The sequence below is a fragment of the Hoplias malabaricus genome, chromosome 8 (genome assembly GCF_029633855.1).
Source record: "Hoplias malabaricus isolate fHopMal1 chromosome 8, fHopMal1.hap1, whole genome shotgun sequence".
Lineage (NCBI taxonomy): Eukaryota > Metazoa > Chordata > Actinopteri > Characiformes > Erythrinidae > Hoplias > Hoplias malabaricus.
In genome coordinates, this window is record NC_089807.1 from 39,898,488 (window position 1) to 39,910,811 (window position 12,324).

General features: G+C 42.3%; 1 protein-coding gene across 3 annotated transcripts in view; it reads left to right on the top strand.

The window, feature by feature from the left end:
• Positions 1-12,324, top strand: part of inpp4b (inositol polyphosphate-4-phosphatase type II B) — a 161,679-nt gene that overhangs the window by 113,890 nt on the left and 35,465 nt on the right. For all 3 annotated transcript variants that reach the window (XM_066679299.1, XM_066679298.1, XM_066679297.1), the window contains exons 10-11: positions 4,080-4,379; positions 8,558-8,696. In XM_066679299.1, the coding sequence (XP_066535396.1) occupies positions 4,080-4,379; positions 8,558-8,696 (439 nt within the window). The remainder of the gene's footprint in view (positions 1-4,079; positions 4,380-8,557; positions 8,697-12,324) is intronic.

Here is a 12,324-nt window from a genome sequence, read left to right on the forward strand (position 1 = left end):
AGATCAGACTGGCCATTAAACAGAGTGCGTGATCTGCAGTTAAACACATTTAAAGCTGTAGGTCTGTGGAAAATCAAATTTACACTTTTTTTTTTCCTGAAAGTTTACGTTTAAAGTTTAGTGACTGTAATTTACTTGAAGTTTTTAATGGTCACTGATAATCACTTTGAATTGCTTTTGTATGAAAGGTGCTCTATAAATACACTTGCCTTGCCTTGATGCTATAAGGCTAATACTACTAACCAGAACAGAAGGTTGATGTACACCAATTAGCATTACAAATGCTGCATATTTAACAATGCAGGACATATTGTTACCTGTACTCTTGGATATATACACCTTGGATATATTTTTAAGTAAATGGAAAAAATGTAGTCTGGAGCTTCCTGTTTATAAGCACACATGAGAGTGATAGAGAGTGTTAATATAGGTAAAGGACATTCAGATCACAAGGACACATCACTCAGACTCCTGTCAGGAACATTGCATAGACCGTTCAAGAGAATCCAGGTTTCCCCGGACAGGAAATGTGGCTGTATAGGCCTTTCTCTGCAGCTCAGTGTGCCACAAACTCTGTAAAACTGGGCCGAATCGTCACACATTGCTGACTTGGGTTTGCCTGCCCCACAACTCGCAGACTCTGATCCACTTTGATGGGCCCGAGTGCTGAGCAAATTTGTTTCTGAATAAATGCGCATTGACTGCTCGGTAGAACACGAAAACACAGTATGATTGTTACACAAAGGTTTTACATTCCTCCCTTGCTTCCTACAAGACAAACCCATTGCTGCAGTAATTGGCAGCAAAGCTGTAATTGCCATTGTTTGTACAATTCCAGCCAAAGCTGAGCTAAATTACCATTAGCTTGGTTGAATTAACTGAAATTATTAAAATCATGTCTGGTATAGAAAAGCCTCCAGCACACTGAGACATGTCCTGTTATCCCTTGATGCTCCTGTTGGAGTTCGGTAATTAATGAAGAGCCATGTCACTGCACTATTGCACCACGATTCAACTCACGAAAGGCTTGATAATTATGATTCAGGGGCTGGATTCACAGAAGCACTCTGAAGAAAAGTTAATTATATTCATAAGTAGGCTGTTGCAGTATCCTCACGAAGCTGACTAAATACAGCCAAACAGAAAGAGAGAGAAAATATAGGACTCTTTGTGTTGGCTTTATCCGCTGTGCTGTTTGTTCAGTTCTCTCAGCTCTTGAAGATAACATAGGAGTAAAAATAACCAAATGTACAAAAGACCTCATTTAGAGTTATCAAGCTCTGTACAATAACTCTGATGCCTAATAGAAAAAGCTAGTTCAAGTCTAAGGTTAGCTAGCTTATCAGTAAAACAACTCTTGCCTTTCTTATAAGTAACAACTGTTATAAGGCTAAGGGTAGAGATATAGTTGCTGTTAACTACGCATCCATATACGCATCATGGCTGCCTCGCGTCAGTTTGGTGTATAGGTTGTGCACATCTTCTTCTTGTCTGCCCTCTAGTGGAAGCCTCCGGTTACAACAGTAGCACGTACTCTACATGTTTATCTCTACACTAAGGCAGCTGGTTAATCTTTAAGATAACTTAAAGTTAGCTTAGGAATAGTTGTGGTACGGCTAAAGTTAGCTAGCTCCTCTGTAAGATAACTGCTATCTTGTTAGAAGTTGCTGAGTTGGGATAATTTTAGCTAGCTCTTTAAGCTAACTAGCTAGGAATAATGTTGGAAGGCTAAGGTTAGCTAGCTAATCTGTCAAACTCTGTTGTCATTTGTTAAAAGTTGTTGGCCAAATGTTTGCTAGCAAATCTTTCATTAGCTTGAACTGCAACCATGACGACAGAGCTTTGGTTCATTTCCCTGAATTTATGATTTATTTGTTCATCAACACAGAGAAATGAACTGATAAAAAATGTACAAACAGAGAAAAAAAGTTAGAAATACAACTGACAGTGATTCAATCAAAACCACACTGTGTAAATTACATTAACACTGAAAGCTGTACTATATTTGTATTATAATATTCAATATTATAATATAGTATTGACTTATTGTGTTATGGATGTGTGCAATCACTTTTGTTTTATCCTGAAATCATGCTCAGTGTTGGGAAAATGCTGATGGTGATGTCAGAAAATTCAAATCACTGTTGGCCATTACATTAAAAATGTTAATAATAATAATAATAATAATAATAATTGTACAAAAATAATTGAATAATGAATAATTGAAAAATGATCTTCTGCAACATCATTATATTAGCTTGTAAGCTAACTCCTAATGGGTTGATTTTCAAAATATTTTAATCAAAAGCAAGATATAAATTAAATTATATTTGATTTAGGCTTTGAAGCTGCTGTTGAGCAGAACTAAACCTAGGGGGAGCTGTAGCTTAGATCTCAGCTTTGATTGTGTTGTTGAGCGTGTGTCCTCTTTTTCTGTTTCCTTTTATTCTCTAACCCATTCTCCTCTGGGCTGAAGAGGTTTTTTTGGTGGAAGTGTGCACCGTGTACCTTCCCCTCTTACATTCCGCACATGTTTTGCATTAGTGGACATAATAGAGAATCTCGTTGGGAAGCTAACTCAATTATTCTCGAGGGCTCTTGTCACTTTCTCAGCCGAGCAGGAGCCCTCAGCTGGAGATTCGGTTTACAGTACAGCCTGCTTCTTTCCCTCCTCTCCACTTCCTTTCTTTTATCCCTCTCCCTCTCTCTATCTGCTCGTTTCTGTCTTTCGCGCCATGCCTCTCTTTACCGAGGTGCCTCAGATGGGAGTAATCGAATTGTTTGTTGTTTCTGTTTTGTACACCTGAGGAGAAGCAGCTCGTCTCTCTCCGTTTTATCCCTCCACTCATCCTCCTCTTTCCTTGATCCCTCACTCACCTCCTCCTTCACTGAATCTCACTCATCTCTTGCCTCCTCCACTGACTCTTGCTCAGCTCGCTCTGTTCTGATATGTGTGTGTATGAAGTTTCTTGATGGCCCTTCTTCACTCCCTTCCTAATATACCTTACACACACACACACACACACTCTGGAAGACGGAGCTCCTGTCATTGCACATCAGAGTAGGAAGGCACTGGAGAATCACAGATTCTTTCCTAGTATAGAAGAGTTTCAGGGGCGGAGAGCATGTAGAACCGATGTAGAGCATCTATTCTATCGAACATCATGGTGGGAGACAATCACAGTGTAAAATGAATGGGAAGAGAACAACCCAGTCACCCACCGCCATTCAGGCATGAAGACTGGGTGAACAGGGAAAATGTACAGCAGTGCGAATGAATAGATAACATTTTAGAAAGATGTAAATAATGAAAGAACAGCTTTAGAACATTGCAATGTAAATATGTAAAGTTCTGAACCAAAAGCACATCTAGAACAATTAAAAATAATGTGGATGTTGACAGAGCTCTCTGAAATAGAGTAAAGAAAATGGGTAAACCTTGAAACTGCATGAATGGTGGAGAAATCTATAGTATTAAAGCAACATTACGTAGTATTTGTGCCTTAAGGTTACAGCTTCAAAACCATTGTGATGCTTCACTGGGCTGTAATAGGGAGCATGAAGTCTCTGTTTCTGCTGTTCCAGGCTCTGCACTGCAGAAACTGCGCTATGTAACTTTTAACAGAGGAAGCCACCACACCTGCCTCATCCTCTTCCCTCCCTCTGTTTTCAGGAGAGTGCTATAAACATGTATTACACTCTGCAACTGTAGGGAGATGCCAGGAACCAAAATTTTACTTAGTGTTCCTTTAATGAGAGGCAAACACATTAGAACCAATATACACCTAGAACCTTCTAGAGCAGTGTGAATGGTAGGAGAACATTTATGAGATAAGCATTGTGGAGTGATCTGAATGGTTGGAGAATAACTCTCTCTCTCTCTCTCTCTCTCTCTCTCTATCCCTTTATCTCTCTCTCTCTCGCTCTCTCTCTCTCTATCCCTTTATCTCTCTCTCTCTCTCTCTCTCTCTTTCTCTCACTCTATCCCTTTCTCTCTCTCTTTATCTCTCTCTCTCTTTATCTCTCTCTCTCTCTCTCTCTCTCTTTATCTCTCTCTCTGTCTCTCTCTCTCTCTGCAGACAGAGCAGTTTGTTCATGCTATGAAGGATGAGTTGGTGAAGAGCTCACTCCTAGCCCTCCACGCTGCTCGGCCCGGTTACGTCAGCAAGAGCCAGACGATTGGTCAGTCTGAGACCCACTCTAGCCCCACCCAGAAGCAGAAGCAGAACCCCAACCCAAACCCAGGCCAGACCCAAGAGCCAGATGCAGTCATCTGCAACAACGTGGCCGGCTCTCAGTCTCCACCTAAAACAGAAAGCCATCCTCTTCCCAAACAGCAGGACATCCCACACCACAAGGAGTACGACGAGGAGGAATGGGCAAGTTTACACACTCCTTTCATTCAAAGTTCTCTCTCTAGTGGTGGTCTCCTCCACATCTGGGCAGTGGTCAGTGTTGGGTTGGACAGTTTATACCAAAAGCACCAAACACAGGTTCGCACCAAAGAGAGGGTGCAGTGGAGCTGTGGAACTCTGGAGTGGTCCCTTGAGGTGATGAAGTGGAGTGGCATTATCCAACATCGGTACCTGACCTCCGTAACGTTCCCATGGCCGAATGCAATCAAGTCTGTGTATTAAATGTTCTGACATCTGGTGTAAACACTTTTCTGAAGAGGTGAAGCTGTTAGAGGGACCAAGAGGGACCAAATCTTTATTATTCCCAAGGAGAAATGCTAAGAGATATGTAATAAAAGAAGAGGTATTGAATAATCTGGGGTGAAATGGCGGGGGAAATCTCACTTGTTCAGTACATGTAAACATTAATGTGGGCATTTGGAGACCACCTTTCAGTGTTATGTGGGCTGCCTAAGTCAGAAAACAAGGGATAAAAATTAGGCATATTGATGTTGCTCTAATTTACGCCACATGCTTAGACTTTAGGATTGTCCCGCCCCCTCTTCTGAGTGTATCCAATCACAGCACTGGACCTGTGCTTATGTAAAAGCGCAAACATGAGGTTGAACTGAGGTAAAAACTAGCCGTTCTAGACAGGGCTGTTTCGACAGGGGGAGAACACTGCTGTTGGGCTTGATCTTTGTATATATTTTTTTTTTGGCCAAAGCAGGTCACAGATGTTTCATTAAGACCCGAGAACTAGTTTCACTTCTGGAAAAGCGGTAGAACATGTCCCCTAGGGGCCTCCTAACGGTCACTGAAAACCACCCAAACAATTCCCATCAGATAAACAGCCCTGAAAGCTTTCATCTTGGAGAGATCTTAGAAAACCAAGCTCCATTCGTGCTTCATTTCAGAAAACACCAATATTGTGTTTAGTGCCCATTCATCGATAGGTTTTCTGCTTTAAAAGCTTCAGAAAAACATCACAGTGTCCTCCTCTTTCAAGTACCGTGAGTCTGCAGCACTCTCCATGGCTGGGTTTCTTCTCCTCCATCAGGTCAAGCAGCTCTTCGGGTGTCCTTTAGATATAATATCAAGGATCGCTGCCTTCATTCGTGCATCTGTCAGACAGTTCTCTCAAGAAGGAAGCAGTGGTGGCCACCCAGAGCTCAGACCACAACTTCAATAAGTGTGGTTCATCTTTGGCTCTGAATGTTTTTTAACTGTCTACATTGTACTTTAACCCTCTCCTTCAATGGTCAAGGCCCACCAGGACCACCACAGAGCTGCAGTGGCATTGGCATGGTGGGGATGTGTCAGTATGTGTTGCACTGATACGAGTGGATCAGACGAAGCATGTACTCCTGGAGTTTTTAAGCCACTCAGTGTCACCGCTGGAAGAAGAATAGTTCACTGACCCAAAATATTCAGCCGACATCATCATGTGGACAGCATCCTGTGTCCACTGATGAAGGCCTAGAGGATGAACAACAACATCTGATGAGCTGTTGTCTCTGAATTTACATCTACAAGGTGAACCAACAAAGAATGTGTGGGCACAGTGTGTTGCTGTGTCAGAGGCAGTGGCGATTGCTCTAAGACTGCATGGGAAGCTCAGCTTCCCCTAAAATGTAAAAAAATAAGGGATCAAATATATACTGTTGTGTGTACATGTCATTGAATAAATATGTACTACAACGCACTCAACTTTTGTTCAGAATCAACTTCTTATCACTGGTAAAGACCCGGCTTTCTTCTCAATCATTCCCGCAGCTTCACAGTGCTTTAAACAGTGAGGACGCTGAGCATCCACAGAGTTCAATAGCGAAGCAGCGAAGTGCAGCGAAACGAGACGAGTCATTGGATAAATGCTGTGCTTTGTCCCGCCCATCGGACGCTCGGCGTCTCTGGGGGTCTATGGGGCAGTGGGCTGGCCTCGGCTGGCCCGGACGCTCAGCCTCTGCATGATGATTGGATGATCTGTCTGAGGCTGAATCCCTTTTTGATTGACAGCGAAATGAGCGAATCAGCGATCCTTTGGTGTAAAGATCCGTGGGAGCACAGGCGGACACACCCTAGCAGCCTAGCTCTGCTGGCCATTGAGAGGACACTAGTCAAGTCCCTGGAAAAGACGCCTTGTTGGTACGACAGGGTCACAGACCATTTTCTTAAAAAGGAACGGAGGGTAGAATTTACGTATAAATAAACCGACACATTTTATGATGTAGGCCGAAATTGAGCTTCCCCTCCTCGAAAGACCAGCATCCGCCACTGGTCAGAGGACACAAAAATGGAGAAGATATGAAGATATATGTTTGCCCGTGGTACATAAACAGGTCAGGCTCTGGATGGGCCCCCGCTCTGCGGTCCATGGTGCTTAGGGGTTTGAGGTTGTGCTAAATGTTTCAGGAAGAAATAGGGAAATGTTGGATGAGGGTTTTTTGAAAGTTCAGAGTGAAGTTCTCCTCATCTCCGTGGAGGCAGGAGACCGGGTCAGTGATCATGCCTCGGGTGACAGGCTAGTAGCCGCACAGCCCTAAAAACTGTTCATTAGGAGCCTTAAAGAGGCCACAGCTGCTGGCTGGAAGTTTCAAAACTTTCCCTTTGGAAAGAGCCGGGAAAGAGAAGCTTTTAGGGGCTCTCGCTCACCACAGCCAAGTGAGTGTTAGAACTCGTGCCTGGCATCTAACTCCTCTAATTGCACTCTCCAGTGACTGTATGGTGTGTGTGTGTGTGTGTGTGTGTGTGCTCTTGTTTGCCGGCCCATCAGTGTCATAGCCACGGCTAACAGCAGGGGATTAGCAGCAAAGCTAAGACAACAATCTCTAATCAATGATGAAATGACTCCCTTGCCTTTGAGTGCAGCTCAGAAGGGGAGAAAAAGCTAAATTTAAAAAAAACAAAAAGAAAGCAGCTCCCTAAAAACAAAGGATGCACTCAGTCTGTTATTATACTTCTCACTGTGGGTAGCCTAATTACTCTTGCGGCACAAGGACAGGAGTAAGATGGACGAGTGTAGATGCTTCTAGATGCAGTAGGAAAAAATAACAAGCCCCAGGACCATGGGGGATATGCACAGTCTTGAAGATGGAGGGAGGGAACACCAGAGAACCAGTGACCTCAAACGCACAGCCCTAAGGAACATGGATCTCTGAAGCACTGGCCAAAGGTCCAGTCCTGTCAAATGTGGCACACTTGGAGAAAACTAGGTTGCTCTTTTATTAAAGGAACACTAGGTTAAAATTACAGCTTCAAAAATATGGCGACGCTTCACTGAGCTGTAGTGGGGAGAACAGAGTCCTTGTGTTTTTGGTACTTTAGCCCGGCAGAAACTGCACAATTAGCCCTGTTCACAAACCTAATTTCGCACAGTTTGGCATGTTTCCACCAACATATATTTGTTCAAACCAGAAAAGTTAATTCCCAGCCGGAGCCAAAAAAAAAGAGTGGGTTCTTCTGTGTGGATTGTGATGGCATCTGTGGCATGTTGAGCTAAAGAAGCTTCAAAAAGATCTCAGAGCCTCAAATAAATCATTAGCACACAGCAGAGCTGGACGCAGTCATTCACAGAATGTAATATAAATAAATACGTATAAGAAAATACAAAAAGGAAAGGGCTCTGTTTGTGTGATTTTCCTGTGACATGAGGAGCATTGACTACTTTTCTCCACTTTTATCTCAGTAGCACCGTGCCACAATCATTTTACAACTTGTTGTATACTGTATATCAGTACGATCTGAACCTGCTGTAGACAGTGGCTTAACCATGACTCTTTTCTGACACTGAATTCAATCACAGTGAACCCCTCCCTAACAAATCCTTCTACACACAGTAATGAACTCCCATGTTAAAACGAAGACTGTAGGTGCAGCTACACATCAGCCTATGGTCACCTTCCTCAAAGCCAAGCACTGGACAGAGAGGTGTAAGCCCCCATGCACTGGGATGTGTAACTGGAGTGTTGAAGCTCCATCCATTACCTTGGGGATGAGTTTTGGAAAGACTCTTGTGGTCCTGGATTAGTGTGTTGGAATCTGATAAGCTCTAGGTGTATTGATGATGTTTAAAGGGTCCTAAGTAATGGAAACCTACGTCTGAGTGTTTGTAGGGATTCCTGTTTGATCAAGGTGGGCTCTAACTCTCCTTCTGGCCTCTCTAGGACAGGGTGTGGGCCAACGTGGCGAAGAGTCTGAACTGTGTCATCGCTATGGTGGACAAGCTACAGGAGCAGGACAACAACAACCAGGAGTCCACTCCTGACCAGGTGCTTGCTGATGTCATCACCTCCCACAATCCAGGTGAGAGTCAGCTCCTTCACACAGCTGCTTTCTGTAGGTTAAATGCCAGGAAACGTGACCCTAACATAGCTCTAAAAAGCACACAACATTTCATTTACAAAACCATTTCTTTAAATTAAAAGACCATGTTGGTTTTATGGCGTCAATCTTATTAACCCTTTTTAAAGGGACACATTGGCCAGAATCAAAAGTGTACCTATTGATACATCTGTTGTAAACATGTACACTTACATCCTCCAGCAGTGCTAGCATTTCTAACAGAGTTTTTTTAGTTTAAAGGTGTTGTACAACCCCTTCTGATGATGTATGTTGAAGGTGGGAGGGGCTTTTAAAAAGCTACTTGCACTTTAGATCCAACCTTTTTGTATTGAGTTAGATTTAAACCAAAATGTACTGTATATTTAATACAAAAAGTGAGTTATGTGAGTAATTGTGGGGTCGTAGTTCACTTAATTTTGCATTTCACACTAATTCATTGACAAGCTTTTAAAAGCTTGCGGTTCAGTTGGCTACGTTCAAACTTTTGCATGTTTCTCAGAATCACATCCGTACAGTGTGCCTTGAAATCTGTATCATACTTCTGTATCTGTATCACTTTCCTGTATCATACTTGTTAACTCTGAGTTGTAGATGTGTTACACGTCCACTACATTAACTTCCACATGTTTGAGTTTCATTTCCTTGAACACAGAGTTTTGAGAGTGTTCCTGCACCTCTCTCAGAATCTACCCAGAGAAGTGTGTGGAGCTGGCAGCTATGTTCACTTCCAGCTCATGTTTTCTTGATGTTTTTCGCAGTAAAATATTGTATCAGGGAATTTGTATTAAGGGCAACTGCCACTTATCACGAGCTGGGAGTGATCATAGCTGGCTGCGGTTATGATTAAAAGAGAGATGCAGGAACACTCTCGAAACTCTATGTAAGAAAATGAAATGCAAACGTGAATTAATGAAATTGATCGTTTCACAAACCCATCTTTCTACTTCGGCATTCACAAAGTGTTCACAAACAACTACAATTCAGAGTTTGCAAAAACGATACACATTTCAAGGCACGCCATACAATTGTGGTTCTGAGAACAGTGCTACAAAAGTTTGAACATAGCTAGTCTCAGCCACAAGTTAACGGAGAGTCATATAGTTTCAGTGCTGACTTGTGATTGGTCCTATTGGGTGTCAATCAAACTTCTTTTATTCCTGCAGTAGAAGGTTGGTTTTGGCCTCGTTAAGGTATCGGCAATGCGAGATTAGCACGTAGCAAACGGAACCGCGAAAGCTGATCTGAATGAATGAAAAGTACAAAAGGAAAGCAAAATGCAAACAGAATTAACTAAGGCCCCTCATTTACTCACGTTACTCACTTTTTATTTTATTTGCACTTTAATAATTATTCATTCAACAACTGAGGCACACCTTCAAATCACAATTTACACATGCAATACCTTTTGGCTTAAATCTAACTGCATATATATTGTCCCCACTGGCTGCACTGCCCAGTGTAGAAGGACGCCAGAGAAATGAAATATCACCTCTGTATTTATTATCCTCTACAGCTGAGAATTCTTTATCACAGTCAGTGGGATTCTCAAGAGTCGTATAACATATTACTGTGATGCATCCTGGGAACTGCACTGAGAGAACAGTGATGGATGAAAACTTGAAAACGCCACAAATTAATTCTCTAAAAGGGATTGGAGACGGACCGCTGTGATGCAGAGGGCTGCTGTAGTGGGCAAAGTCCATGACAAATGCTACTTTTAGGCCTGAATGCCCCTTTAAGAATGCAAGGTCAGAGGTGGTGACCCCTGCTGTAGATCATAAGCACTGTGTTATGAGCCCAACTCTCTGGAGAATTTATTTCCTTTGGAAAGCTTGGCTCTGGCTGCACTCTCACATCACTAAAATTACACGTACATGTAAGCTTTGCCTTTGCTTCCATTGTTATTGCACTGCTTTTATCTTTCTCTATTTCTGTGCTTTTGTAGACATAACTCCACATTTTATTACCATGCAACTTCCATTCTGTTGCTGCAGATTTTGCAGGGGAGTGGAGACTCCTAGCCAGGCTTTATTTGTCTGAATGGCCTCTTCGCAGCATGGCCGCTAGCAGTAAAGTTCAAATGCAGCTGTTTGCAAGAAGGAGATATGAAACTCTAACAAACCTAACAAACTTTAAAAATGAGAATAAACTCCCTCTAAGGTAATGCTGGCTTCTGCTAGTAGCCCTTTGGGATTTAGGTTAGCTAAGGTGCTAAGCTAACAGCTATAACCTTTAATATTTTGTGGCTAAGCTTCTTCTGAAGCTTGTAAATTATGATTTATCCAGCATATCACTTGACATATTGTACAGATTCCCATTTAATTAAGACAGTTTCAACTCTCCATGTTATTGTAGCTCACATGTCTGGCCACCAGAGGTCACTCACTCATCCAGAGTCCTGATCAAAGCTCTAAAGCAGTGCTGAAGGTGACCTCAAGTGAACAAGCAAGTGAATTACAACAACAAAACTGCCTCCCTAGGAGTGCAACTGTTTTCAAACAGATTTTCTCATGCACAGGATCACGTTCTTCACATTTTACACTTTAATTTCACCCATTGTACCTTTAATCTGGGTAGTTTAGAAATGTAACTCTTTTGTTTCCAACAATATGCCTGGGTTTTAAAGGTACACTACAAAAGATTTGTAATTTTTGCTCCTGGGCTCCTCTACAGTTGCAAAGTGTACTGTACTTTTACAGCACAGTCCTGAGATCAAGGTTTATGAGGAGGGAGGTGGGGATGGTTACCTACCCTCCTCCAAAATGTATGTAGTGTAGTTTCTACAGTGCTGAGCCTGAAGTGGCAATGATAGAGGCTTTAATCTCACTCTTATTGGTCTGTGAAGCATCACAGTAATTTTGAAGCTGTAATTTTGAGGTAAAAATACTACCTAGAGTTGCTTTAATACACCAAGCACCATGATTCTATGAAATGTAAATTATATAACTCTCAGACATGTACACACAGACACTCCTAGATCTAGAAAGCCTTGAAGATCATTGATTAAAGAAAAATTATTTTATATCCTTTGTTACTTTCCTCTGTTCTCTTCATGGCAACGTACTGAATGACAGAATTAGTGTGTTTCTCTCCTACCCCTCTCATTATCTGTGTATGTTCAATCATTCAGAAGAAAACAAGGTGTCCATTCATTAACTCAGGATACGCACCAGCAAAGCATCCTCACGCATCCTCACAGATATAGTTCCATCCCCAGAGTGACACACAGGCAGCGTGTGGGCGCTTTTATGCACTGTTCAAATAATTCCACTCATCTGTTTGATTTGTACACTACAAACACACTGGAATATTATGAAGGTGAAGAGATGACACTGTTATCTGAACACGAGACATCAAACTCAGCCAGCAATTATAGCTTTCAGCACCTCTGGAGAAAGGTCAGGAGATGTTCTGACATTGTCAACTCCCTGAAACACGTACACACATCCACACCCTGTCACACAGTCAGATAAGACATTAGTGTTATCAGCACCATGTGGGGGTGAAAGTGAGCAGAGAGGCTTTAGGAACAGCCTGATGACATTAGCTGTCAGCAGGGGAGAGCTGTAATTGAGGGGAGTGAAAACTG